The 27,821-nt window shown below is 45.2% G+C and overlaps 1 protein-coding gene across 1 annotated transcript in view; it reads right to left on the minus strand.

Moving 5' to 3' along the window:
* Window positions 1–27,821, minus strand: part of LOC137425815 (uncharacterized) — a 1,363,480-nt gene that overhangs the window by 1,254,448 nt on the left and 81,211 nt on the right. Inside the window, exons 54-57 of the mRNA XM_078775194.1 lie at window positions 25,397–25,615; window positions 24,852–25,079; window positions 24,346–24,465; window positions 21,176–21,384 (exon numbers count right to left, since the gene is read on the minus strand). Of these exons, the coding sequence (XP_078631320.1) occupies window positions 21,176–21,384; window positions 24,346–24,465; window positions 24,852–25,079; window positions 25,397–25,615 (776 nt within the window). The remainder of the gene's footprint in view (window positions 1–21,175; window positions 21,385–24,345; window positions 24,466–24,851; window positions 25,080–25,396; window positions 25,616–27,821) is intronic.

Consider the following 27,821-nt stretch of genomic DNA (forward strand, 5'->3'; position numbering starts at 1 on the left):
ACACAAAACAGAGTGTATCAACATATTTGTCAAAAAAAATAAAAATTGCCAAGTAATAAACTCAACCAACCAATATACTTGAAAAATCTTCGATTTTGCAAGTAATAACTAGATATCTACGATCACAAACAATAAGCAGATATCGATATCAGTCGACAACTGGGGAGGTTTGCCCTTAGCGATCGTTCACGATTTACCCTTGATTGCCATATTTCTTTCGGGCCACCATATGACATTGACCTTCAACATTTTGGGATAGAGGGTAAATTAAGAAAATGTATCCCCATCTAAAATCTATCCAAAAAACCCAACATCATGAAAATTGGAGTAAAATTATTTAAGTTGTGATCAAAAAGGTGTTTTTCGTTAATTTGGTTACAATTTGTAAAACGTAGGTCAAGGACACTAATCAAGTATCAGGTAGGTGCACAACTTCAGTGCCGGTAAACTATTATGATGAAGAACATTTTGGAAGGCTAAGTGTTCTTCGAGATTCCACATTAGCAAAATTGAGCGATAACAAAAAAATGCAATGTTTATGTCAGATCGCCATTTGTCCTTGACCTTTAACTTGACCTTGAGGGATATGATGTAAATAAAGTGTAAATGCACCTTGCTCGAGCGTTTAGCCTATCTACAAAGGGCAATTTCATTCAGATCGGAATGCCTTCGTGAAGTTAAAAATGACTATAAGTGGGTCATGCCCTTAAAATTTGGTCAAGGTGAAAAATGTCAACCGTTTATGTTGCACCGTTATTATTACTGGACCGCTTATTTTGAAACTGATCGTCAGAGTCGCTCAGATGCATTATTTAATTAGCAGCTTGATGGCTTACCTGTCAAACTATAGATGGAGAACATAACGAGTGTTGTGGAGCACTGTTGATATCAAATGGGCCACGAGTGGAGTATTCACATATGGAAGTATTTCATGAACGACAGCAAGTTAAATGTGGCACAAATACTCCATGGGTTACCCATCTGATATCAAGAGTTGTACACAACACCAGTTAGGGTTTATATTTATGCCATGTTCGCTCAAACTGGATGCTTTGTGATGGAAAAAGCTCGGATCTCCAGTGCAAAACTTGCTCGTTGAGATTATACACCACCCATGAAACTTGGTGCTTCCACTCACACAAGGCATTGTCAGAGCATTCTTTTGTAAACCTCACGTATTAATAAATATCTAGTGGAAGCATGAGTAATGGAGTCCCAGTTTCCATTTGCAAGATAATTGGTGGATAAGTGAAATCATAATAGTTTTTTTTTCTCCAAGATTTTTCTTTAAAAACGTACTAGTCATTAATTGTTAAGACTGAAAAAGTTTCTCAGTAAAGTAAATTGATGGATATGTAATGATACATTGACAGAATTGACTGCAGAGGCTGAGGATTTTCTTTTGAAAGAAAAGGTGTTTATTTTACTTCTATATATGTATATATATATATATATATATATATATATATATATATATATATATATTGTTGTGGATATGAGAATGTTTTTTTTTTGTTGTTGTTATTGTGTAAATTGTTGTTAAAATATCGCCCTCCTTACTCCAGTGTTGTATAAAGGTCAAAGTGCGTCCCGTAATTAGTTCATAAACCCCACACGTTAGCCAATCATAGATTTCGCCCCTTGTTGACAGTTATTTCCTTAGTATGTGTATTAGGGTAAGGCCTTGTCTTCCATTAACTTAATACTCCATTGCACCGAATTCAAATAGAGCCATCCCCTTTCATTCCCATACCCAAAACTTATATTGCCAACTGTTCCCTCCGCGACTCCATTCGCCACGAGGTCGGCCCAGAGAAGAAGGGGGAGGAGCTGCCGAATCCTGGGCGTGCCGCCCATCGTCATCAAGGGTGGAGTCAGAGGGCCTGTGCCCACCAATCAGGGCCGAAGCGAGCTCACCGATGGGCGTGTCCTGGAGGTCGGCGGCTTGATCGCTCGAGGCGATATATAAGCGCGTGCGGACGCCGTTACAAAAGAGTTGAGTTGAGAAGAAGTTGAGTAAGGGATCCCAAAAAGAGCCGTTTCAGCCACTGCAGCTTGAGCCACAGCAGTTTCAGCCACTGCAGCTTGAGCCACAGCAGTTTCAGCCACCGCAGCTTGTGAACAAACCGCAGCTTGGAGCGTCGACGGCGGTGACGACAGTTGCGGCCAAGAAGCCACGTCGCCGTGCGGAGACGATTGGGGAGAGTCGGCGGCTGCTCAACTCGAGCCGGGATCACACCCACCACCCGCATCCTTCCAGCTCTGTGGACCACTTGGACCTTCCTCCCCCTCCAGCCATCCACCTCCTGCCAGTCCTGTCATCATTCCCCGCATGAGTCTGTCTTCTGTTTGTTCTGTCCAGGGTTAATTAAGACTGCCATAGATAAGCTAAGTTTTCACTGTGTCACCTTTCCTCTTCTGTATATTATTTTATTATCTTTCCTTCTCCTTGGTTTTATTGGTCTTGTAAATAGTAAATAAATTATATTTGTATTCCTTACCCTTTGTCTTTCTTCTTCTTCACATCCTTCGCTTTAGTCTTTTCCCCATTGAATATCTGTGGCGCGATTTGGCCAACGTCCAGGAATCGGGTTTAGTCGGGGTAACTGTTCGGGCGCGGCGGCCATCCGCTCAGCAAATAACATCCTAGCCGTGTCCGTAACAATATATATGTACATATATATATATATATATATATATATATATATATATATATATATACTAGCCGAAACCCGGGGAACATCCACGGAAGGGAGGATGTGGTGTATGGATAGAGTGTACCATTATGGATGGCACAGGGGAGCGCTCATGGGATCTTCTTCTTCCGTTAAGCTCCAATTTTTTCTCTTTAAGTTAGGTCCAATCAGTCCTCTCTGTTCGAAGTGCTCAGGCCATGCCTTCCCGCTCTCATACTTTTATTGCCGTTCGGTGTAGAAAGGGATTGACATATCGTTCGTCTGTTTCAGCTCGTTATCTTTAAGGTTCCTTACATCTCGTCACCTGCTACACCTCTCTGAGTTACGAGGATTTATGCAACGCACCCCGAGTATCGCAACGTCACTCCATTTAACTTTATTAAAATGACGATGAAGACGTTTCCTTATATATCCTAATTTAAAATGTTCAAGGGAATAAAAAGACCATTTGGTTCACACCACCCATGTTCACACCACTCGACTGTCCAATCAGTGGACGGTTGCTTCGCCTTCGCCCAGCAGACGCCAATACGATGGCATCGTAAGATGGCGTCGTATCGGCAGTTAATCGGATGCTTTTGGGCCCCAGCGTCGGCTAATTCAGATTTTTCGAGTATGTCTGTACATGATAAACAAAGAGCGCGGTTCGTAGATCGTAAATCCATTAGTGCCGTGGGCATCGGGTCAGTGGGTGCAGCGTAAAAGGGATAACAAAGTCGAGTCCTTACGGTATTATTATATATATATATATATATATATATATATATATATATATATATATATATATATATATATATAGATAGATAGATATAAAAGTTCAAAACTCACTTTTTTTTTTTTTTTTTTTTGTATACAAGATCGAGGCTCGTGAAAGAGCGAAGTGGCATCGTAAGATGGCGTCGTATCGGCAGTTAATCGGATGCTTTTGGGCCCCAGCGTCGGCTAATTCAGATTTGGAACATCCTGGATGTCAGTGCGGATGTCAGTGGTCACAAGTGTGCCGCACTGACCGGGTCCTCGGTCGAGGTCCTCAGTATCATCCCGTTTCGGCCCTTCAACATCGATACGGTCAGCTAAGGTGGGCCAGCAGGGGCACATACACATCCACATGCAGCAAATACACCTGGATGCGTACATACCCCCACCCCCAGCCAGTGCGAACGCAGACTACAACAAAAAAATTGCCTCCACATCCAGAATCCACAGAACCAAACAAACATGGTGGAACACTCAAACACCCACCTTTATACCCTTCACCACTCACCAACAAAATACACCAGATCATTCACACACACACACACATACATGTCGAGATCATGCATTTAGTTATGCCTTATCTAATTATTGTTTGCATTTAATTAGTGTTTGCTTTATAAAAGAAATAGGATTAAGCTTCCTATGATCCCTCTTGCTTCGAAATATGCTTTACTCCCAAACTTGTGGCAAGGAATGTAGCAGGTTTATGAAACTGCTTGCTCTGTTAAACTCCCTCGTGAAAACACATCTTTCTGCCCTTGAAAGAAGGCCTGGTTTATATCTGCATGAGAAGATAAGTCTTGGAAATGTCTCTATGCACTTCTCCTACATCTTTCCCTTGGCTCATGCCAAATAAGATAGGACAAGGGTGGGGGCTGTTAAGGCCCACTCTGTCTCTTTGTTCCACCATGCTGAGCTTGCCAAAGTTAGTGGAGACTTTTTCTATTTTCCTGTCTATATAAAGACACACCCTTTGTCGAGTTCCTTTGGAGGTATATGGGACGCATGCTGTTCTTAAAGCTGTATGTGCCAATACCTTTCCACAGCTGTGTGGTCTTTCAATAAACTACTTGTTACTCCTTGAACTCAAGTTGTGGAACCTGGTTCGATTCCCTACATCTGGTGTCAGAAGTGGGATCCAACTCTGAGCGGGATTTGGGAGGCAGACCCTGTGGAGACCCTGCGGAGAGGCTGGCCAGCACTGATTTGATTAAGGTGAGCTTTCATGCTGAGGGGTCATTCCAAATTGAGCTCCGTTCACTCACCCAGGTTGTCTGTCTCCCCTTTTGTCACTTCCTGCTTGGATCACAAACAAATTGTAAGTGCAGGCCTATTTGCCTCGGAGTAACGAGTTGTTTTATTGATCTACCAAGGATAGGGGTCAGTTAGCAGGAAGGGGGAAGTGAGGCTAAGGCTGCCACAGGGCATCGCCGGTAAAACCAAGAAATTCCCAGGCAGGGCAGTCTAGAGACAAGATGGGGTATGCCATTGCATACCAGGGAAAGTATAGGCTGCGGGCTAACAGAGAAAACCCAAGGAACATGGCCAGGAAAAAGGAAGAGCGCAGGTACCAGGTAGCAGAAGCCTGGCAGGCAGGAGAAGTGCTGAAACTTCAAGGGCAGAGGAAGCAAGAAGATAAAGCACAGGAAAACAGAAATCCAGGTAGAAACAAACAGGACAGGTGAACCTGAAGAGAAAATAAATAGGCTCACAGCAAGGGGGCAGGTAAAAGCACAGGTAGGAAGGATTGGAGTGGTTCTTGAAATATTGAAAATTGAAGCATTAAAGCTGTCGTATTGAAGCTACAAGGACAGAGAACAATTAAGTAAATAGTCAATCAAGCGAACCAGCGACTGATGCCGCTGGCTCTGGATCAAGACCCCGTAGTCGGGGAGGTAGTTAACAGACGCCTACCCTCCCAAGACCTGGGCTCTGTCCCTGGGCTCCAGGCACCACCTTCCCTACCCCCACCCTTTCCACCCTGTCCTCAAATCCCCTTTCCTTTGAATGGTGTGTGAGGAATATGAATGAATGAATGAATGAATGTGTATGTGGATATTAAAACTTGTATGGAAGCACGAAAGTGCGCACTGAATCAAGACGGCATGATGTCATTGCGTTGAATTGCTTGCGTCAGTCTGATTGGCGATCTCATATTTAAATTTAAATCGAATGTGTGTCATTGACGTGTGTATTTGGCTGACTTATGGACGTGTGTATGATTGACAAAGGGCTTCTTGTTTTGTCTGTATGAAATATGCAATGTAGATGGGTTTCGGTGTGAAGTTTTGCAAATATCATCTGTCGGTATTGGTGTGGCTTGTGCCATGTGAATGATGTGTGGATGAGGTGCGTGGTGCATCTCGGAGGTGCGACGGAGCAGAGACACGAGGGAGCGTTGAAGCATTTGGCTTGATGAGATGGCTGCGTTGCGGACAATCAAATGTCGGAGGTTGAGGTTTTTAGTCGTGTGACATGTGGGGGCTGAGTTGGAGTGATGTGTTGAGTAAGCACAGGTGCGGAAGGTGTGCACCAGGTAGAGATGGTGCTGCATGGTAGAGCACACCTCCCAAGAAAGGCTGTGAAGTTTTGAGGTGAGAGCAAGTGTTCCGCATTTCAATTGGAGATAGAGGTGGCTTGTGTTAGCAGGAATTCCTGGGCAGATTGTTAGCGGTTGTTATTTTGGTTCATCAAATGTTTGCATTTGTAATGTGGAGTCTCACTGATTGTCTGTCTACCTGTCCGGATGTGGAGCTCTTGCAGAGGCAAGATGGGCTGAGACTGACCAAGCAATTGTTGTATTTGTAAGATGAAGACATCTGTTACCCCAATTTGACGTCTGTTACCACACCTTCCTTTGTTTGAAGTTTGATCTTTGAAGTTTGTTTGACCTTTGTTTGAGATACGTGTGAAGATCATTCGATACAGGAAAGTTTTGCAGATGAAAAGGTTCTGCTCGCATGGGAAGGAGGTCTGAGTTAATTTGCTAACCTTGAAAGGATGACAGGCTGAGTCAATGCACTGGGTGTTAATTCAACGGCATGACAGGGACTTGAACTGGGCCAACTTGGGATCGCGGAATGTGTTGAATGAAGGGAGATACTCACTTGAGGACGTGAGCTCTGAGCTCTCTCGGTCGTTCTCCAGGTCGGAGGGACGAAACGGCTCGGGCTGGCAATGAAGCAGGCTCAATGCCGTGTGTGCCGCTGATACAGTGCCTCGACGAAAGTTGAGGCGAAGGGACGTTGTGAGCTGTGACATGCAACAAGGTTGATATGAAGCGGTTTCTTGGGGAGGGTTACACTCGATGGGCTGCTATTGCCTTTGCAACAGAAATTAGGGCAGGAATAGGGAATTTGTTCAGAATGCCGGCGATAACCCACCTGCGTCTGTCTCTGTGTGTGTGTGTCCCTGTGTCTGTCTGGCTTTCTGGCCGTCCATGGAGTCATGTTTCTGAAACACTGATTCCGGGGGGGTTACGGGTGTGCCACGGAGCTCGGGTGCACCTGCGGTGGTTGGAAGGTGGTTTGAAGGTGGTTTGGCATGAGATGTTAACCACAACCTGATGGTGTTGTTTGTGGTGGAGGCCTTGTGTTAAAGTTGGGACGTGTTGCTAGGGGTTTGGGTGGCTGCACTGTCGGCGTGGTTGAGGTGTGGCTGGCACCTCGTGTGGTTGAAGGTTGCAGTTGCCTCCAGATAGAGGTTGGTTTGCAGGTTTCACGGAAGGAGAGCGAACAAGGACGGTGGCTGGGCTGTTGAGAAACTGCCTGGTTTTATGTTGATTTACGTTGTTGTTGATTTATGTTCAATCTTAATCTTAATCCCTATAGTCCAGTGCATATGGGACGGGGGAAATGTCAGAAGGTAATTGGAGAGGTGGGGTGCTGATTTCTGCATGAGGTTGGCATATAGATACTGTGGATTAGACTGCGCCTGTCTTGAGAAGTGGTGTCCTTTGAAAGTGAGTTCGAGTTTGGTTGGGTTCTGGGGCTTGTGGTTTGCCTCTGTTGTCTGTCTGTCTGTCTGTCTGTGAGCAGGACGTCTCAGGAAGGTGTGGACGGATTTGTACGCAATTTGGTAGGGTTAGGCATTGTGTGATGGCTGGTTACATCATTTGCAATTTTGGGTCAGAGGTTAAGGATCAGATATTCTGTTGTTGCGATAATTTGCGAACTAGGGATGAGATACTGACCAAATTGGGTATGATGGAATGATGTTATGTGAATCCTCTGTCCAGTGTATGATGTCATGTGAAAAGACGTGTCTGTCTGTCTGTCTGATTGTAAGTCTGTGGTGCGATTCCATGGAGGGCCAATTGAGTGCTCAGGTGCTGAAGTGATTTAACATCGGAATGCATCTCTCGGAGGACCACCAGCTGTTCCAGGGAGGTAAGGTGTGAAATATAGCGACGTCATCTTCGCTGGAAATGTGGTTGAGAATGGGATGGCAGTGTGGAAGGAATCGTTGTTGTGGTACCGTGTGCAATGTCATTGTAGAAGAACGTCGGGTGGCAAGTGCGGACATGTTAATTGGCCAGGATGTTGCGGAACTCTGTTTTATGTTGTGGCCGAGTTGTTGACAACATCATTGTCCCATTGTCAACAGAGGTTACCTCTAGACACACCAAGAGGAAGGAGTAAAACAGGACACCTGCACTCAGACAGTGAGAATTGATGAGAGTGAGTCACAGTGGGTGAGAAAATTGACAAGACAGTAAGACATATGAGAACTATATTTATTTTCAATAAACAGACCAGGTTATTTTTTTGTTTGTTTGTTTATTTACGAAAAATAAATAAATAACAGGGGGAGGTTAATGGTGGTTTGTTGGTGGTAATTCTAGTTGAAATTCTAGTTGAAATAATTTAAATGTAGATATTGGGATATTGGGATATTGGGATTCATAATAGATATTGGGCAACTATTGGGCCAGAGGCTGAAACAGGTGTAGGGAACAGGTGCATGAGATGCTGAAAAAGTGGATTAGGAAAATTGGTTTGTTGAAATTGATCAATTGATTGATCCAAGAGATTATGCCCGAACCAATAGAAGCATGGCCATCCACACCTTCCAAGCCGGTGACCAGGTGCTCGTGGAGCACTTCACCCACAAGAACGCCCTGGAACCAAGGTGGACGGGACCATTCCAGGTATTGCTGACTACACCAACCGCTGTCTTTTGCGAGGGTAAGCCCTCCTGGATCCACGCCACGCACTGTAAGTTGGCTATCCAAGCACCAGACACTACACCACAGTAATGATGTTTTCAGTCACAGGTGTAATGCTACTGATAGCGGCAGCATCTATTGGTAGCGCGGTAAGATGGGGCCATAATAGTGTATGGAGAACCGTCATTTGGGAAGTGTCGTTAAATGGCAGCAGGTTTAGACAGGTATTGAAAAGGTCCGGGCAATGTCATTTTGGGGGGTTACCACACTTCAGGTGGAGGAGCAGCCGGGATACAAATGGGGGTCGCCCAATTTAAGGATACGGACGCGCACACACCTGGAACAAGGCATGTTCCTGGAGCTTAGGTGTAAAGGTTGGTTGAAAAGGGGAATGATAGATGGCCCATTGAAAGCAAACTTCGAAATCATACTCAAACCATACCCCGGGATAAAGCTCAAGTGAGAAACGTGGAGAACACATTGGAAATTAGCAAGAGAGGTGGCGGCCATCTAGAATAGGACTCAGTGCTGGTCATGCATGCACTTTCCCCAAGCAGGCACCACTGGAATACAAATGATAGTGCTACCCCTGTACCTTAACGATTTTTGCTCACAACCTATTGATTCCCCATGTTTAGTCACCACTCTGGAAAGAGAGGGGGTTGGCAACGGCAAGAGTTGTAATCGGCAGTTTAATTATCGCCCTTCAATGATTGCCCATGTGGCCGAGAGGCCTGCCCCCGTCTGGGTCAAACCACAGAAAGGGATGGTCTGCCTCCAGGGCAGGTCTGGCTCTCCGGCCACTTGCTTATGGGGGAATCAGAATGTACCTACACTCTCCCCGGGAAGTTGGAAAAGGGAAGAACCGGGATTATTTAACCAAATAATTGGGGTGGCACACGTTATCTTGGCTCGGTTCTTCCCGACATCGAGATACTGGACAATTTAGATTCAAAGTATCTGAATACGCGAATCTTGTGTGTGAGAAAGTATTTTTCAGGATGGACGACGAAGAAACCGCCGACGAAGACCATGATCTTGACTGCCGAGGCCATCGACCTGAACGAGCCCCTGGGCAATGCTGATGTGTTCGTCGCTTCTGAAGATTGTCACGATTTTGCTGCTAGAGACTGTGATGATTTTGTTGTAAATCCCCTGCGGGAATTGGCTAATGCTTCTTATGTATTACAAGCACACAGCTGCACATCTCCGCTCGATCCGACTATGGATCTCATTGCGATGCTGGGTCTGGCTGTCGAAGGACCTGACATGGACACTCTGGATCCCGAAGCTGAGTACGCGTCCATGAACGACCTCGACACCAAGGAAGTTTCTCTCTTTACTTTGAATTGTGATGCTCTGTACCCTGACCAGGAACACATGACACAAGATACTGACGACATTGTGTATTCCCCAGAACAACAGCATGTACGGGCGCTCATGAACATGGACCTCGATTAACCTCGAAGATCTGCAAGGACTGCGGTTGTGCGAGGTGGGGGGAGCCAGTTCCGCAGGGGAGTTGGCACGCCCTCTAGTGGAGCACATCTTCATTCGGACCAGACGTCTTCGTTGTGGATCTGATTTTAGCTCTTTCACGAGCCTCGATTCAGTATACAAAAAAAAAAAAGGTAAATGGACTTTCATGTTCTGGACTTTCATGTTCCAAAGCACGCACAATCATGACACACCTTTTAAGCGTGCATGCGTGGCGCTATGAGTGCGTGGCATGCCCTTGGAAGGACACACATATAACACTCAATAAAGCCCGATGTGGCCACATATAACACTAATCTCTTTTGCTTGCAAATAAAGCCCGATGTGGCCTTGCCTCTGTGATACGTAGTCTCGTTAGAGACAAAATGGGGGGACTGTCGAGATAATGCATTTAGTTATGCCTTATCTAATTATTGTTTGCATTTAATTAGTGTTTGCTTTATAAAAGAAATATGATTAAGCTTCCTATGATCCCTCTTGCTTCGAAATATGCTTTACTACCAAACTTGTGGCAAGGAATGTAGCAAGTTTGTGAAACTGCTTGCTCTGTTAAACTCCCTCGTGAAAACACATATTTCTGCCCTTGAAAGAAGGCCTGGTTTATATCTGCATGAGAAGATAAGTCTTGGGAATGTCTCTATGCTCTTCTCCTACATCTTTCCCTTGGCTCATGCCAAATAAGATAGGACAAGGGTGGGGGCTGTTAAGGCCCACTCTTGTTCCACCATGCTGAGCTTGCCAAAGTTAGCGGAGACTTTTTCTATTTTCCTGTCTATATAAAGACCTTTGTCGAGTTCCTTTAGAGGTATATGGGACGCATGCTGTTCTTAAAGCTGCATGTGCCAATACCTTTCCACAGCTGTGTGGTCTTTCAATAAACGAATTGTTACTCCTTGAACTCAAGTTGTGGAACCTGGTTCGATTCCCTACATACACACATACACACGTCGTGGAAATGATGGGGGGCACCCAAATATCCCCAACAAGTACATTAGAATACAGAGTATTGCAACCCCCCCCCCCCCCCCCCCGCTATACCCTCCCAAACCTCTTGAGGGCAGTCTAAGACCATACATGACAATTCCACTTCCTGCCAAAAGACCTTCCTCGGAGGTCTATCGCTGCCAAGGTCGGTACATTGGATTCCTTGCACCCTAAAAATGAAATATTATGTCCTTCCTATGGCTTTGCCCGCCCCTGAGGCTCCTCACTGTCTGAACCACCTCTTTGATCCCATGACTTTGCTGAAATTCCATGACTTTGCTGAAACACACAGCATCACCCACTCGCTCACTCACATACACAAAATAAGAAATAACAAGCGATACGCCTAGGTCCCCCGTCGGTGAAATGATGTGAGTTGACAAAGTGGAAGACGCAAGGCGGCCATCTTGGATTTTGACGTGGCAACCCAATTTTCAATAGCGTTCTTCCTCATGCTTAGATACACCCACACACCAGATTAGAAGTTAGTAGTTCGTTTATTTTTCAAGATATTTCGCTCACAAGGTTCAGACATATATATGGTGGTGGCCATCTTGGAGTTTGACGTGGCGACCCAATTTTCAATAGCGTTCTTCCTTATGCTTAGATACACCCACACACCAGATTAGAAGTTAGTAGTTCGTTTATTTTTCAAGATATTTCGCTCACAAGGTTCAGACATATATATGGTGGTGGCCATCTTGGAGTTTGACATGGCGACCCAATTTTCAATAGCGTTCTTCCTTATGGACGAAGGCTGGAAAGGGTGGAAATGCGAATGGTTCGATGGATGTGCGGAGTATCGTTGCGAGAGAGGAAGACAAATGATGAATTGCGAAAGATGATGGGAATATTGCCTGTGATTGATGCTGTGAAGAGGAACAGGTTGAGATGGTTTGGTCATGTATTGAGGAAGGATGAAAGTGACTGGTTGAGAAGAGTGATGGAAGTTAATGTAGAAGGAAGTAGAGGACGGGGAAGACCGAGAAATACTTGGCTAAAGATGGTGGAAGAAGAAATGCGGGCAAGGGGGTTAACAAGGAGAGATGCAGAAAATAGGGCAAAATGGAGATGATTGTCATGGGGACCACAAGGCTAACCCCCGCTCTAGCAGGGAACATGGCCTTAAAATGCATGTTGTGTTGTTGTTGTTCTTCCTTATGCCTCGATACACCCACACACAAGATTAGAAGTTAGTAGTTCATTTATTTTTAAAGATATTCCGCTCACAAGGTTCAACGCACGCACGCACGTTACGGACGGATGCACACACGGACGGAGGGGGAAACCATAGTCCCCCTTTCGCTCCACGGTGCGACGGGGGACAATAATAGTAACAAAATAAATAAATAAATAAAACACACACACAACCAACCACCTACCCTTACCAACATGCACCACTCATGCAAACATGCACAACCATTCATGCAAAACCACACCCACTCATGACCCACTCCTGCAATACACACACACACACACACACACACACACACACACACATATATATGTGTCACGCTACCAGATGCTCAAATTATGGATTTCGAGTTATACCTGCAGCATTAAAGTACCAACCCTGTACCTTCATAAAATAGCAGGGTTGGTCAAATTGGGCAATTACAAATTCATTAAAACAAAAATTTAAATATTCATGTGTTCCCCAAAATGTCAAGTTTTTCAACTTTTCATGCCAGGAAATCGAGAAAATTTCGCAAAAAATACCAACCAGTAATTTACAATCAGAATCAATTTCTAGGGTTTAAAGGTTTTTTTCAAGCATGATGTTGCACAAGGAAAGTAAATAAAAGTACCATAAGAGTTATTGGCCGAGTGCCAATTATTTTTTTAGCTCCTTGCCAATATTGTGTATTTTTCACTTTTTTTCCGAGCAAATAAGTTGTGACCAGCACTAATTTTAATTGGTATTTATGGGAAACAAACACCACATGTTTCTTCTAATACTGCTGTATTTATTATGTACAGCATAAACTGCATTGAATCTTCAAGCATAATCTGCATTGCAAGTGTACACAAATACTGCAAATCATCGCCCGCCATCTGTACGCTAGCCCAAGCTGTCATGCCAAAATATCAAGGCAAAATGACGAGTAGGCCTACATGTATAGAATTTTCACACACATGTTTGGTGAAGCCCCATTTACAAGACGTATGTACAAGACTAGTCAACCGTTGACTACCTGATGGTGCGTAGGTGAGATAGGGGGCACCTCCGGGACACAAAGGTGATCCCGGGGGAGGAGGCTGTTTCACAGCACCACTTGGTTGTCTGCGACATAAGGGTGAAAGGTGCGAGGAGAGCTCGGTGGGTAAAGTACCAACCAAGAATGAAGGTGTGGAGGTTGAAAGAGGTGACAGGAAGGGAGGAATTAAAAGAGAGGCTGAGTAGGGTCGAGGATGATGTGGTTGAGCTTGAAAGTGGTTGGATGTCAATGAAAGCTAGTCTGTTGGGAGCCGTTGGTGAGGTATGTGGATGGACAAAAGGACCACCGAGGCACTCGGAAACATGGTGGTGGGATGATGAAGTTGGAAAGAGGATTGACGAGAAGAGGAAGAAGTTCAAGGAGTGGCAGAAGGCGAAGGGTACGGGAGCAGAAACAGCAGAGCATGAAAGTTATAAGGCAGCCAGGAAGGCTGCAAAGAAAGAGGTAGCAAAGGCGCAGGAGGCATGTAGGAAAATGTTCGGAGAACGCTTGGATTTGGAAGAGGGTCAGAGAGCAGTATTCCGGATTGCAAAGCAGATAGCGAAAGAGAGGTGTGATGTGATGGGGGTGAGTGCTTGAAGGATGAAGTGGGACAAATCGTTGTCGACCCAGATGGAATTAAAGGAAGATGGAAAAGGTATATGGAAATGCTGTTGAATACAGAGAATGAATGGGATGGCAACATAGAGAGTAACCCAGTTTTAGGACCGGCAGAGAAGATAACTGAGAAGGAAGTTGAGGAAGCGATAAAAGCAATGAAGGATAGAAAAGCGGGAGGGCCGACGGGAGTTGTGGGAGATATGTTGAAGGCGGCAGGAAGTTGGGGTGTGAAGAGAATGACAGAGATCTGTAATCTGGTGGTGAAAGAAGGCCGCATTCCAGTGGATTGGGAACTGAGTACCCTCGTCCCTCTATACAAGGGGAAAGGTGACACTCTGGAGTGTGGCTCGTACCGAGCGATAAAGTTATTGGAGCATGGAATGAAGGTATTGGAAAGGGTGTTGGAGAGGAGGATAAGGAAGAAAGTGAAGATCGACGAAATGCAGTTTGGATTTATGCCAGGATGAGGAACGACAGACGCGCTTTTCATTGTGAGGCAGTTGCAGGAGAAGTACATGGAGAAGAGGAAGGAGTTGTTTCTTGGGTTTGTTGATCTGGAGAAAGCATTCGATAGGGTTCCACGCAAAGTATTGACATGGGCATTGAGGAAGTTATGAGTGGAGGAATGGTTGATCAGAGTAGTGATGGCAATGTACAAAAGAGCGCGCACAGCTGTAAGGACGAAGGGCGGGAACAGTGGTGTTTGAGGTGAAGGTCGGAGTGCATCAGGGGTCGGTACTAAGTCCACGACTATTTGTAGCTGTGATGGAGGTGCTGGCTCAGAACGTAAAGGAGGGTTTACCGTGGGAGTTGTTGTATGCAGATGATCTGGTGTTGATTGCGGAAAGTATGGATGGACTGAAGGAAAAGATGAACAAGTGGAAGGAATGTATGGAGACAAAAGGTCTGAAGGTGAATATCGGAAAGACGAAGGTGATGGCAAGTGGTAAAGCATGTGGTGAGGTGGAAAGAACTGGGAAGTGGCCCTGTGCTGTGTGTAGGAAGGGTGTCGGAGTGAACTCCATTCAATGTACAATGTGCGCTGCGTGGGTTCATCAAAAATGTAGTGGTCTGAGAGGGTCATTAACCAGTGTGGCAGCTACATTCAAATGCAAGGTGTGCACAGAGGGAGCTGCAGATGGAGGAAATGTTGAGTTGGATCTTGGAGATGGCGTGAAGCTGGAAGGTGTGAAAACATTTTGCTACCTCGGAGACATGCTGAATGGAGAAGGTGGATCAGACTCGGCAACGGTTGCTCGAGTGAGATGTGCATGGAAGAAGTTTCGGGAACTGAGTGGCGTGCTGATGATGGGAGTGTCGTTGAAGCTTAAGGGAAAGGTGTATGCTGCATGTGTGAGAAGTGTTATGATTTATGGGAGCGAGACATGGGTAATGAACGTAGAGCAGCAACGAAGGTTGTAAAGGGTGGAAATGCGAATGGTTCGACAGATGTGCGGAGTATCGTTGAGAGAGAGGAAGACAAATGATGAATTGCGAAAGATGATGGGAATAGAGCCTGTGATTGATGCTGTGAAGAGGAACAGGTTGAGATGGTTTGGTCATGTGTTGAGGAATGATGAAAGTGACTGGTTGAGAAGAGTGATGGAAATTAATGTAGAAGGAGGTAGAGGACGGGGGAGACCGAGAAAGACTTGGCTAAAGATGGTGGAAGAAGAAATGCGGGCAAGGGGGTTAACAAGGAGAGATGCAGAAAATAGGGCAAAATGGAGAAGATTGTCATGGGGACCGCAAGGCTAACCCCCGCTCTTGTCGGGAAAATGGCCTTTAAAATGCATGTTGTTGTTGTTGTATGTACACTAGGCTTGACTTATCCATGAAGGACAAGAAATGCATGTGGCATCAAACTACTTACACTTGAAAACCCCACGGGATAATAAGTTGGCAGCCAGAAGTGTGCTCTGTCCCCCAAATATTCCTACAGGTCGCACAAGATCTGCCAGCAACCCTCTGATGGTTAAACTGCCGAAATCTCGGCTCTCTGCTCACCTTCACTCTTTCATTCCTCTTTTCTCCCGCCTCTGGAACAAACTCCCTCACTCCCTTCAATCCCACTCCTCCCTCCAGGTCTTTAAAACAGCTGTTCACAACCATCTCTTATCTTCCCCCATCCAAAACCTTGATCTTTTCTACCCCCGCTAATTCACCCCAGATCCACCTTGTTTGAAATTCCAACTTCTTTCCTGGAAGTCCTGGCCGTGTCCATATGTTTTATACCTCTCCCACCCCCCCCCTTCCCATGCCCCCGCCCAAAGCCCTCGCCCTCTCTCAGATCTCTCGATGTCTCCATGTCTCTCGGTCCCTGCTCTCAAATGTTGTGTTTGTGTCCTTCCCCCTCTCTCCCCATCTTGTCTACCGCTCCCGATGTTATATGTTTTTGTGTCGGTTTGTCTTTCTGTGTGATTAATGTTCGCTCTTTCACGAGCCTCGATCTTGTATACAACAAAAAAAAAGAAAAAAAAAAGTGCGATTCAAAGGTCAAGTCATTATCTTGTGAGCCTAATTCACAAAGTGCATACAAGTACAGCATTGTTCAGAAAACGATATTCTTTGTCCAGTATATGAATAAAATATCATGCACACTGGATGCACAGCACTGAGCAGCATGTGCAGGTCTTATCAATTGCACAAACTATGATGACTGTCTCAATCATTATAATGATTGTTATAATAATGATTATAAATTATAATAATGATTATAAATCATTATAATGATTGAGACATTCGGTCGGACAGTTATATCGGTCGGACAGTTTTGTTGGACTCTGCGTTCAAGGCTGAGGATTTTATTGCCTAATCCTGTTAGCCCATGGGGATTTTTTTTTTATTGCCTAATCCATTGAGCTGAGGATGAAAGCCTTGTATGTGGTGAGGAGCTCAGGTGTGCCAAGGTAGGACTTTGTGCGACGGAGGATGCCCAGTCGACGAAAGTCTTTTTCCCAAGAAAGATCATGGCAGATGGTGACAACCAAAAGCTAGAGCGACAGAACTTCTTGGAGAGGATTGAGAAAGTAGATGTAATGGTTTTCCAGTCGGTCTTTTTGGAGAGACATAGTAAGAGTGTGAGATTTGACAGGATTGAAAGGCATGTTCCACTTGTTTGACCAGTCTGTGATTTTGATCAGGTCTGCAGAGAGTGAGGAGGCTGCATACTGCCGATCTGAGGGATGAGGAATGGAGCGGCAGAGAGTGGAGTCATCAGCAGAGAGATAGAGAGGATTTTTCAGAGTCGGGGAGATCATTGATGAGACCAGAAAAAGTACAGCGCTCAGAACACTGCCTTGGGGAACTCCAGCCTGAACAGGAAGGGGAGATCAGAGATGAGAGAAATCCATTCAGGGCCACACGTTGACTACGACCAGAGAGGAAGTCCGCAAGCCATGTGTGGAGATTTCCATGGATACCATAGGAGGAGAGTTTGGTGAGCAGAGCTGGGTGCCAGACCGTATCGAAGGCACGTGATATGTCAAGGGAGACAGCTCTGATTTCCTATTTGGCATTGAGGACCTCCATCCATTGTTGAGACAGCAGAAGCAGCATGTCCAGAGTAGAATGACCTGGTCTGAATCCAAATTGATGTTCGGAGATCAAGCCATTGGAGAAGAGGAAGGATTTGATATCTGAAGCAATGATGGATTCCATGACCTTTCTGATAATTGGGAGCAGGCTGATTGGTCTGTAGTTGCAAGGATCTGTTTTTGCACCTTTTTTGTGTAAAGCGGTAATGTTTGCTGATTTTCAAGATGCTGGCAGATGACCTTGAGCAAAAGAGAGGGTGAAAATAACACAGAGAGGGTGAGATAGAGCGGCAGAGCAGGATTTTAGGACCCGTGGGCTGATGCCGTCTGGTCCAGTTGCAGAATCAGAGTCGACATTTGACAAAAACTTCTCCACCTTGTCAGGAGAGAAGGACACAGAGTCCAGGAGCAGTTGGGTTCGACTGGTTAAGGTGGGAACAGAGAGACATGGGTTTGGGACACAATATTTTGAGGCAAACACAGAGTTGAGGCATTCGGTTTTGTCACGTGCGGTGTCAGCTGTGTAGCCATTTGAGGTAAGGGAGGGGATGGAGGGGGAACAAACACCAGAAATGGATTTGACCAGACGCCACCAGGATTTGGAGGAAGGAGACAGGTTTGAGAGTTCATTCTTGAGTGTGGAGAGATAGTGCTTCCTGGCACTCCTGAGAGTAGACACACACTTGTTCCGAGCTTGGTGGAAGGAACTGAGATTGCCTTCAGTTGGATTTGCCTTCCAATTTGCAAAGGCAAGTTGTTTCAGGGCAACTGCCTCACCACAAGATTCAGTGTACCATGGATGGGAGGAAGGGTAAGACAACTGAAGACGAGATGAGATAAATCTGTGCATGAGAGAGAGCAGTTTGCTTTGGAAGAATTCCCAGGAAGAATTGATGTCAGAGGCAGTGGATATGGGAGACCAGTTGAGATGATTGATGGCTGCTTGCAGACCGTGCCAGTCGGCCTGAGTGAAATGCCAGACTCGAGGACGCTGAGGATGCTCTCTGAGAATGGCCAGAGAGATGTCCACTTTAACAAGCACATGATCAGAAGAACCGATTGGAGCAGAAGAAGAGCAGCAGACATTTGCAGGGAAGTTTGTCATAACAAAGTTTAGAAGAGAAGATACTCCATTGACTGAGATCCGGGTCGGGAAATTGACAGATTGTGTCAGTCCCAATGAGTCGGAGAAGTCTTTTGCTGAGGTGGCATGGCTGGTGAGAGAGGCACCCACACCCAGCCAGCTGGCAAAATGACAGTTGAAGTCGCCACATAAGAGGAAGAGAGAGTTGGGATGAGTGGATAGAAGTTGGTCTATGTTGTCAGACAGCGAAATGCAAATGGAGTCATCACTGTTTGGGGGACGGTACAGAACACATATGAACAAAAGGTGGGAGCAGAGAGGAAGCCGTAGCCAGAGGTACTCCTGGGGGTTGGGTGGAGAGCGGACAGTGCAAGGCTAGTGAGGAAGAGGACGAGGCTCAGGTCTATCATATCGGAGGAGGGAGTAACCAGGAAGAGATATTAAAGAATCAGAGACATCTTGAAGGAGGAAAGTTTCTGTTAAGCAGATCACGGCTGGATTGTCAGAAGCAACCTGAATGGAGAGATCAATCAGGTTTGAGCGAAGGCCCCGGATGTTTGAGGTCTATACCGTTAATGAGGAGAGAGGGGGAGCATCGGGTGCAGGACAGGGGAGGGGAGGGGTAGGGTCAGATGAAGGATGAGTGGGGGAGGTAGAGAGAGCAGTTGATAGTGTGTCAGAGATTACAGAAGAGTTACAAGAAAGGGAAGGAGGAGGAGGACGAAAGGTTTGATGGTGATGGGAAGAGGCACAGTGAGGGGTTGTTTGAGGGGGGGGGAGAGGAAAGTAGAAGGATGGGGGAGGTGGAGGTAAGAGATAGAAGGGAGACGAAGTGGGGAGGATGCAGCTTTGAGGAGGAGGGGGGAGGGGGAAGAATTGGAGAGGGATGGTAGGGGGGGAGATTTGAATGGGGAGTGAGGGGGGAGTTTAGGAGGGGAGGGGCAAGGGGGGAGTTTTAGAGGAGAGGGGCAAGGGGGGAGATTTGGACAGGAGGGGGGAGTTTAGAAAGTGGATGATTAATGAAAGACGAACATTTACAACAAATTGGGTCTGTTGTGATTTTCAAGTTAGAGATCCGTTTAAGAACGATAGAGGAGGGGTGGAATTAATGTGAATTTAGAGCATGTAGTGAGGAAGAATTATAAAAGATTGAATTTTTTTTGAAGTGGAATGAGTTGAAGAGGAAATTGAAAAACAGTGTGTTGTAATAAACCACTGAATAGAACACTGCAGGGGAAAGTTTATACATTTTTAAACAGAACCGTAAAGAACAATCTTATATTCACAAAATACCAACGGGGAGAGGGCCTAGAGGGACAACCACGAGTCACGTGAACAGGGCAAAAGGTGATGTGTCTTTCCAGTCTCCTGGAAGACTTGCCGAGTTCTGGGTGAGGTGGACTGCCACCCGGTCAGCTGGACCTCTGGCTGATTGGGTGGTCGAGGCTCTCACTGACCATGAGAGGGCCGTGACAGTCCGTCTCTACAATGAGAGTGTTTCTGATTATGATGTTCAGTATTGGTTGTCTTGTTTTGTTGATGTTAAAAGCCCACCACGGAACATCCAAAATGGTTTGGGTTTATGGACCGGAACACGGCAGTATCGTGTTAAGTTCCGGGTCAAGGATGATGGCATGGTCAATCACATCCCTCATGGGATTGTAATTGGGATGGACCATGCGGAAGTATTTTACATGGGTCAGCCGGAAAGTATGCCGCAAGTGCGGACAACTGGACCACTTTGTATCTGCATGTAAAGAACCGTTTTGCTCGCAGTGTGGCCAGTTGGGACATTTGAGGGAGCACTGCACCTCTGGGGTTCGGTGTAACCTTTGCAGTGCCATGGGGCACACCTTCTGCTCCTGCCCGCAGAACTACGCGAACAAGATGCGTGTGTCTGCGGGTGGGGTTGGGGGTGTTGACCCTGGGACTAGTGGAAGGGCAGTGGCTGGTATGCCTGTTCCCTCTCCCCCTGCAGGGAAGGAGGGTAGGAGGGTAGGAGGAGGAAGGAGGGAGAAAAAGTGGTGGCCGCTGCAGTCCCCATGGCCCAGGCAGACCGTGGGCAGATGGTGGTGGCAGGGGGTCCGGGGTTGTCCTTACGCCCCAGTGCTCGTGAAGAGCCAATGGAGTAGGGAAAGGAGGGTGTTGCGGTGCAGCATGTTGATCCACAATCAGTGGAGGCTGAGCCCTCGAGGGGAGGAGGGGGGGATAACGTCGAAGGGAGGAAAGGCACTGTCTCCTCGGACTATGAGGACATGGACTAAGGTGGCTGAGAGATGAAGTAACACAGGAGGGGCCGCAATAAGGGGAAGGCCCAAGTGAAGGAAGCCCCCTGGTCCATTTATAAGGCAAGACACCTGAGTGTTACGGAGACGGACCGAAGTGACTTTGGAGGCAGGGATTGAGAAATGGCTGCATGAGCCTCCACCGCCCCCCCCCCCCCCCCCCCACTTATCCACTCCCCGGTGCATTGCCCGGGGAGTGGCCCGGCCCACTGCCCGATCCCGCCCTCTGCGAGGGCGCCGCCCGGGTCCAAGCACTGGGTCCCCCGCTGGAAAAGTGGTTGATTCTTTAAAAGATCAAAATACACTGGTTGTTATCAAGGTAACATAGAATGCACACAGACAATCAGTTACCGTCAAACCATCATCTTCTTTTGCTGCCAAAATAACAAAATTTGTAGCCTGGAGATTTTGTGAAGGCCCAGCCCGTTGGGTACGGCCCTGCATCATCAGGTAGGTGCCGTTAGTGTTATTTCCTTGTAGAATGACAAAATCACCAAGACCGTTGAATGTATAGCTGACTTCATCCAGAGTAATGAGATGAGGATCTCCAAAGAGAGCAGCTAGACAACAAGGATATTGCACAAGCAGTTAGACAAAGTTTTTATGTTTAGATTAATAAGAAATAAAATAAAATACATCACTGTAAAACGAATGACAAAAACAGCTATCCATGCATGGCTAATAAGTGGATTAGTTTGTGTCTTTGGAACAAAGCCAACATTTTGATCATGGATTCAAAGGGTGAAAGCTACTTTGCTGATGATCCCACCAAAGGTGCTTTAGTCATTTGAATCCATGTTCAAATATGGCCTGTTTGGCCTTGCAGTCTGAAAACATAACACCCGATGCTATAAGCCAAGGTTTAAATCTAATAGAGTATGCTGATGTGTCCAGTGACTCCTCATGTCCTTGTAATTTATGAGGTTAAACTCTCAGGTATTCTAAAGTCATTCTCCTGCACATTGTACAAGCATACGAGCACAAACAAACTCCTCCATTAACTGTGGAAAATTGCTCAAAATGTGTTTTTAGCCAAAACGACTTTTCAGTCTTGTGATCCAAATGCCAACCACGCACTCATAAATTGGACACCACAGGTTTGATGCAGATGATGAAGGCCTGGTTGCATAAAGCATCCTGAAGGGAGTGTTAAGGATTTCCTTAAGGATGTCCTTCAGGGAAAAGTTAAGTTGAGGATGGTTGCATGTGGGAACAGCCATAAGCTTTCCTTAAACCCTTCTTTAAAGTTAAGGGAGCTCTCCTCCACCCCGTAATCAGCTTCTTTTTCCCACCAATTAGAAGCAACCTTTCATAAGTTACAGGGTATTATTCATTGTGAGAAAGGTCATGGTTCGTTGTTTGGGTTGACGTCAGTTTAAACTCATTTGCATGTACACATACCGAGCATGATCATGGTTGCACGTGCATTATGGCTTGAGGAAAGATTTCCTTTCAGGTTTCCCTTTGCTAAGGATTTCCTTAAGTGATGTTTCACTAATAGCCCCTAAACAGATGTTTGGTACTACAGAACTTTAATATGCAGGAAAACAAACATGACATAATGACAACACTGAAGCTTTCCATGCTGCACTCTTCAAGGCGATTCACAGCAAAGAGACCGGAAGAGATGAGAACGAGTGCATTTATAAGCATGTCTAAGTAACCGCGACTCCGATTGGCTCTTCAGCCATGACGTCATTGGTGTTCTGAACGCCCATTGGTTGACCCAGTCATCACTGTCCCTGGCTCCGATTGGCTGGAGCGCAGATGTCAGCGATGACGCACCATTTGCATTATTACCTTGGACAGTGGTCGGGGCAATACCTTTAATCTTTCGTGTTGAAAGAGAATGAGTGAATGCTCAAAAATGTGGTTTTTTATCTTTTTTCATTTGACTTGTCTGTCTCTTTATGTCAGTCGCCTACAAGTCACATCACTGCAAAATTTGACCATGAGGTGCCATTAGTGTTACTAACGGCACCTCATGAAGAGACAGTGAAGAGACTGCATGTGTTTGGATGAGGTTTTTGGCCCTATCTATGAATGGTGAAGAATCGCCAAAAAAAATTATAGGATTCAACCGATCTTCACAAAACTTCACCTAATAGTAGAGTTGATCATAAGCAAGAAGCCTATTATTTTTGGGGTCAAAAGGTCAATAGGTCAACATCGGCCAAAGGTCACCAAATTTGTCAAATTTCTAAAATCCTCAATTTTCATCTGAATGACTTGAAAATTTAAGAGGCTTTGGATATATGGTCACTGAATTCAACCACCAAGTATTTTTGAGGTCGACATACGCCAAAAGGTCAACATAGGCCAAAAGGTCAACATCGGCCAAAAGGTCAACATCGGCCAAAAGGTCAACATTGGCAAGATTTCTAAAATCCTCAATTTTCATCTGATTGACTTGAAATTTGAAGAGCATTTGCACATCTGGTCACTAAATTCAACCACCAAGTATTTTTGAAGTCAACATCGGCCAAACGGTCAACATAGGCCGAATTTCTAAAATCCTCAATTTTCATCCGATTACCTTGGAATTTGAAGAAGATTTGCAAACCAGGTCACAGAATTCAACCACCAATTATTTTTGAGGTAATCACAGGCCAACATCTTATTTTCGGGATTCCGCAAGTATGCTATGCACGACATATTTCTTGGGATTCTTACTATTATGTATTTCTAATAATAACATTACTAACTAGAACAGCACTCAGCAGAGAGCATACCTCCGCCAGGTTAGCCATATCACTCAATGGTGAAGAATCACTTAAAAAAATTATACTAGCTGGATCCGGATCCGGATCTTCACCAACATTGAATCGATTCTTCCTCGTCACACACGCAACCTGTCCAAGAAGTTTCGTCCAAATCCATCCATAACTTTTTAAGATATCCTGCTATGTATCGTTTTTGGCCCCATATCTGAATGGTGAAGAATCACTTTTAAAAATTCTACGAGCCGGATCCGAATCCGGATCTTCAGCAAAACCTAATCATTTTGCCCTTGTCACATACGCTACATCTTTGCCACATTTCGTCCGAATCTTTTAGCCATAATCCATTCAGGCCTAACCCACACAACTGATAGCCAAGTGCGACGGCCCCATTCACATTTTACAAATTGTGATAAATTCAAGATGAAAAGACCTTCAAGATGAAACAGTTATTCTTGGGAGGGCATTATGCTATGTGGTCTATGAACCCCTGTTAATTGATGAGATGGATCATCATCCTTTGGTATGGTGACAGAAACTGGCATTGGATGTTACATTTGCTGTGGTTAAAAAAAATTGACTAAACTAGAGGGGTCCATAGAATGTAAATTATTTTATGTATAACATAATCTCTTTTTCTTTAAATGATCCAATAAATTTGCTAATTTTCCCATCATCTCATTGGCAGCTTTAATTCCTAAAATCCAACTTTGGCCTCCACAGTCAAGAGTGAGTCTTCTGTACATCACAATAACTTGTGTGGACTGAAACAATAACACACATGTATAAATGGCTACTCACCAATGAAAGGAGGCCTATAACCGAAGCAGAAGTCACTTGGACGCTTTTCTACGTAGTAGCGGCAGAATTCCCTGCTATTTGATTTCATGCAGCAGTTGTCAAACGGATCCAATTCACTTTCTATGATGGAAAACAATCATTACAAAATGTATACATTGGTAACTTTTGTGAACAATATGGAAATATTGCAGAGTAGGCTAAAAATGGATGCTCTTTCTTTGAATCCATTTTGCCTGCATTTTTTGGATTATTTGTTTACAAAGTCTATGCTTAAGAAGGAGCCGGATTATTACCAGTTCTGAGTTGGTTAACAAAGGAATTGTGTATCGATGAGTATATTGTAATGTTTTCTATGAATTGGTACACTCAAGGTGTAAATCAAAATTGAGAGAAATTTTTTTCCTGAACTCCTAAATCTGCTCATCTGATGCATAATATCATCTGTTTGACATCGCAAGTACTGAGTTATTGGTAAATTTTATAAATATTGGACAATGAACACATACCATAGTACTGTCGTCGTTTTTCACTTAGCCATGAGTCCCTTCCTGCCCATGAGTATGTTCTGAACCAGCCTCCCCACCAACTAAAGTGCCAAAACACAGGTTGATTCCAAGGAGTAGGAAGAACTTTCTCATGCCTTCCCATTGAAAGTGATCCCCAGGAGTTGTAATAACACCGCACACCACTTCCTGTCCAGCTGGGCCATCTGCTCTGCAAAGTCCATGGAATTCCTGGAAGGCAAAGTCTCACCCATAAACATTTCCAACAATTTCACTGTAATTGTTCGGAGAATTGTATGTTCAAAGTGTTTTACTGGCAATGACATCTGTGTATATAAAAAAACGCAGAATGCGATTATTTATAGTAATTGTCACAACCCCACCCGACAAAGCTCGATTTGTCAACGACTTTCCAACCATTAAACAATGATGTTGATCAAACCTTAAACTTGTTATAATCTGTATCAATCAATAATGTAATGTTGAGCAGAATGGAAAAAACAAAGGGAATCATTTATCGATGTCAATTATTTTCCACATACTCTCACCTGGTATATGAGGTTCCTTAAATCCATACCATCTCAGATTCCAGCCTGAGGTATACCAGGGGTCAAATAATCCCTGCCATAAGGTGCAAGGGCAAGGAGGATTGAACAAGTAGAACCAGGGAAAGCCCTCAGATTGGTACCAGTTCCAGCAGTCCTTCCGTGGATTTGTAAACTGTAAGTCGTTATTCTCGAGTCTAAATGCCCAACGGCCCTTTGCCCCTGGAAAACACAATGATCATGTGATGTTGAGCAGGATGGGGGAAAAAAAATTTTTGTATACAAGATCGAGGCTCGTGTAAGAGCTAACATTGATCACAAAAAGACAAACTGACACATAAAACATATGATAAAGGGAGCGGGAAACAAGATGGAGAGTAGGGACATCGGGAGATCTGTGGGAGGGAGAGGGCTTGGGGGGAAGAGGCATGGGAATGGAGGAGGGGGTGGAAGAGGTAAAAATTATTGGACAAATTCTTCACTTTTAAAGCAAAAAGTGTATTTCTTGATAATAAAAAAACCTCCAATATTAACCCAACAAAATCTATTTATGTTCAATTGAAGACCTCGGCTCATGGAAGGGCAGGGCTTACAGCGCCCAAAAAGAGATACTCAAAGTGGGGCCACATTTGGACACATCAAAGGATAGATGAACGACCGGGAAAGGGGGCGATGAAATACAATAACCTGGAGGTTAGAGGGTTGAGTTGTGAATGGCTGAAGAGACGAGTAAAGATCGTCGATAGGCAGGGGTGACATTGAATGGCGGTTCACTGCTTGAAGCTCTGGAATGAAGTGTGCAATTTAAAGGCCTCTGGAAAGCAGATCTACGAATCAGAGAAAGCAACCAAAAAAGAGACTGCATGTGTTTGGAAAGCCTGGAATTTGGGAGTTTAACCAGGAGAAGGTCAGTGGAAGAACATGCATCTTTAGGAAGATGATAATGGTCGGAGGACAATCTCTTTTTGAGCAGAGGGAGCTAGACCAGAGAGAAAAAAAAACAAAGAAGCTACCAATCTGTCTGCCATGTGAGGACAGGGGGTCTTGTGCTTCGGCCTCATCATCACAGGAGATGCTCATAATTCTGATAACTTTAGACCCATAACAGTACATTCCAGGATTCCAGATTCAAACATTCCAGATTGATAACACAGCTTCCAGGAGAGACAGACATAGTTCTGAGGCACTATCAACAGGGGGAAAACAGTACTCCATTGAGCAGTTTTTTTTTGGGGGGGGGGGGGGGGGGATACAGAGTCAAGGCTAGTGTAAAAGCTAACACATGACACACGAGAACAAGCACAGAACAATAAAACATACAAAAAATAAAGGGAGCGGGAGACAAGAGGGGGTGAGAGAGGAAAACATACAAGCACAATAACAGTAGAGAACAGGGACATTGGTAGATCTGTGGAAGAGAGATGACCATGGGGAGGGGAGGGGTGGTGGAGAGGCGGGGGGGGGGGGTACATAGTTTTAAAAAATTGACACTACTGGGAATTTCAGGAAAGAAGTTGGAGATTGAAAGAGGTGGATTTGGGGTTTTTTATGGGGATGGAAAAGATCAAGGTTTTGGATGGGGGAGGATAAGAGATGGTGGTGAACAGCTGCTTTAAAGACCTGGAGGGAAGAGAGGGATTTTAAGACAGTGTGAGAGTTTGTTCCAGAGGTGGGAGAAAAGAGGAATGGAAGAGTGAAGGTGAGCAGAGAATTTTGATTTTGGTGGTTTCACCAGAAGAGGCTGGCCTCCAAAGCCTCCAAAGACGGTTATTGGCAGATCTTGTGCATCCTGCAGGAATATTTGGGGGACAGAGTACAGATAGAGCAGGGGGAGCTAGGCCAGAGAGGAGTTGGTAGAAGACAGAAAGACCACCAACCTGCCTGCGGTGAGAGAGAGAAAGGCCCTCAGAATCAACTTCATCACGGGAGATTCCAATGATTCGGGAAGCTTTGGTTTAAATAGCGTTAAACAGAACAAGGTGTGAGGCAGGAGCACCAGCCAGAGGGGAGAGCAGTATTCCATTGAGCTGCAGATGAAAGCTTTGTTTGTGGTGAGGAGCTCAGAAGTGCCCAGAAAAGACTTCACACGATGGAGGAAGCCCAGTCGGCGACTGGCTTTGGAGGCCAGCTTGGAAATGTAGTTTTCCCAGGAAATATGGCAGATAGTGAGACCCAAAAGCTTGAGTGACAGAACTTTTTCAAGAGGATTGTTGAGAAAGTAAATGGGAGGGTTGTCCAGATGGTCTTTTTGGAGTGAGAGTGTGAGATTTGTCAGGATTGAAAGACATGTTCCACTTGTTTGACCAGTTTGTGATTTTATCCAGGTTTGCAGAGTGAAGAGGCTGCTGCCAGCCGATCTGAGGGTTGAGATATGGAGCGGCAGAGAGTGGAGTCATCAGCAAAGAGACAGAGAGGATTTCCCAGAGAG

This window comes from Myxine glutinosa, chromosome 4 (assembly GCF_964187855.1).
Source record: "Myxine glutinosa chromosome 4, kmMyxGlut1.1, whole genome shotgun sequence".
Taxonomy (NCBI): domain Eukaryota; kingdom Metazoa; phylum Chordata; class Myxini; order Myxiniformes; family Myxinidae; genus Myxine; species Myxine glutinosa.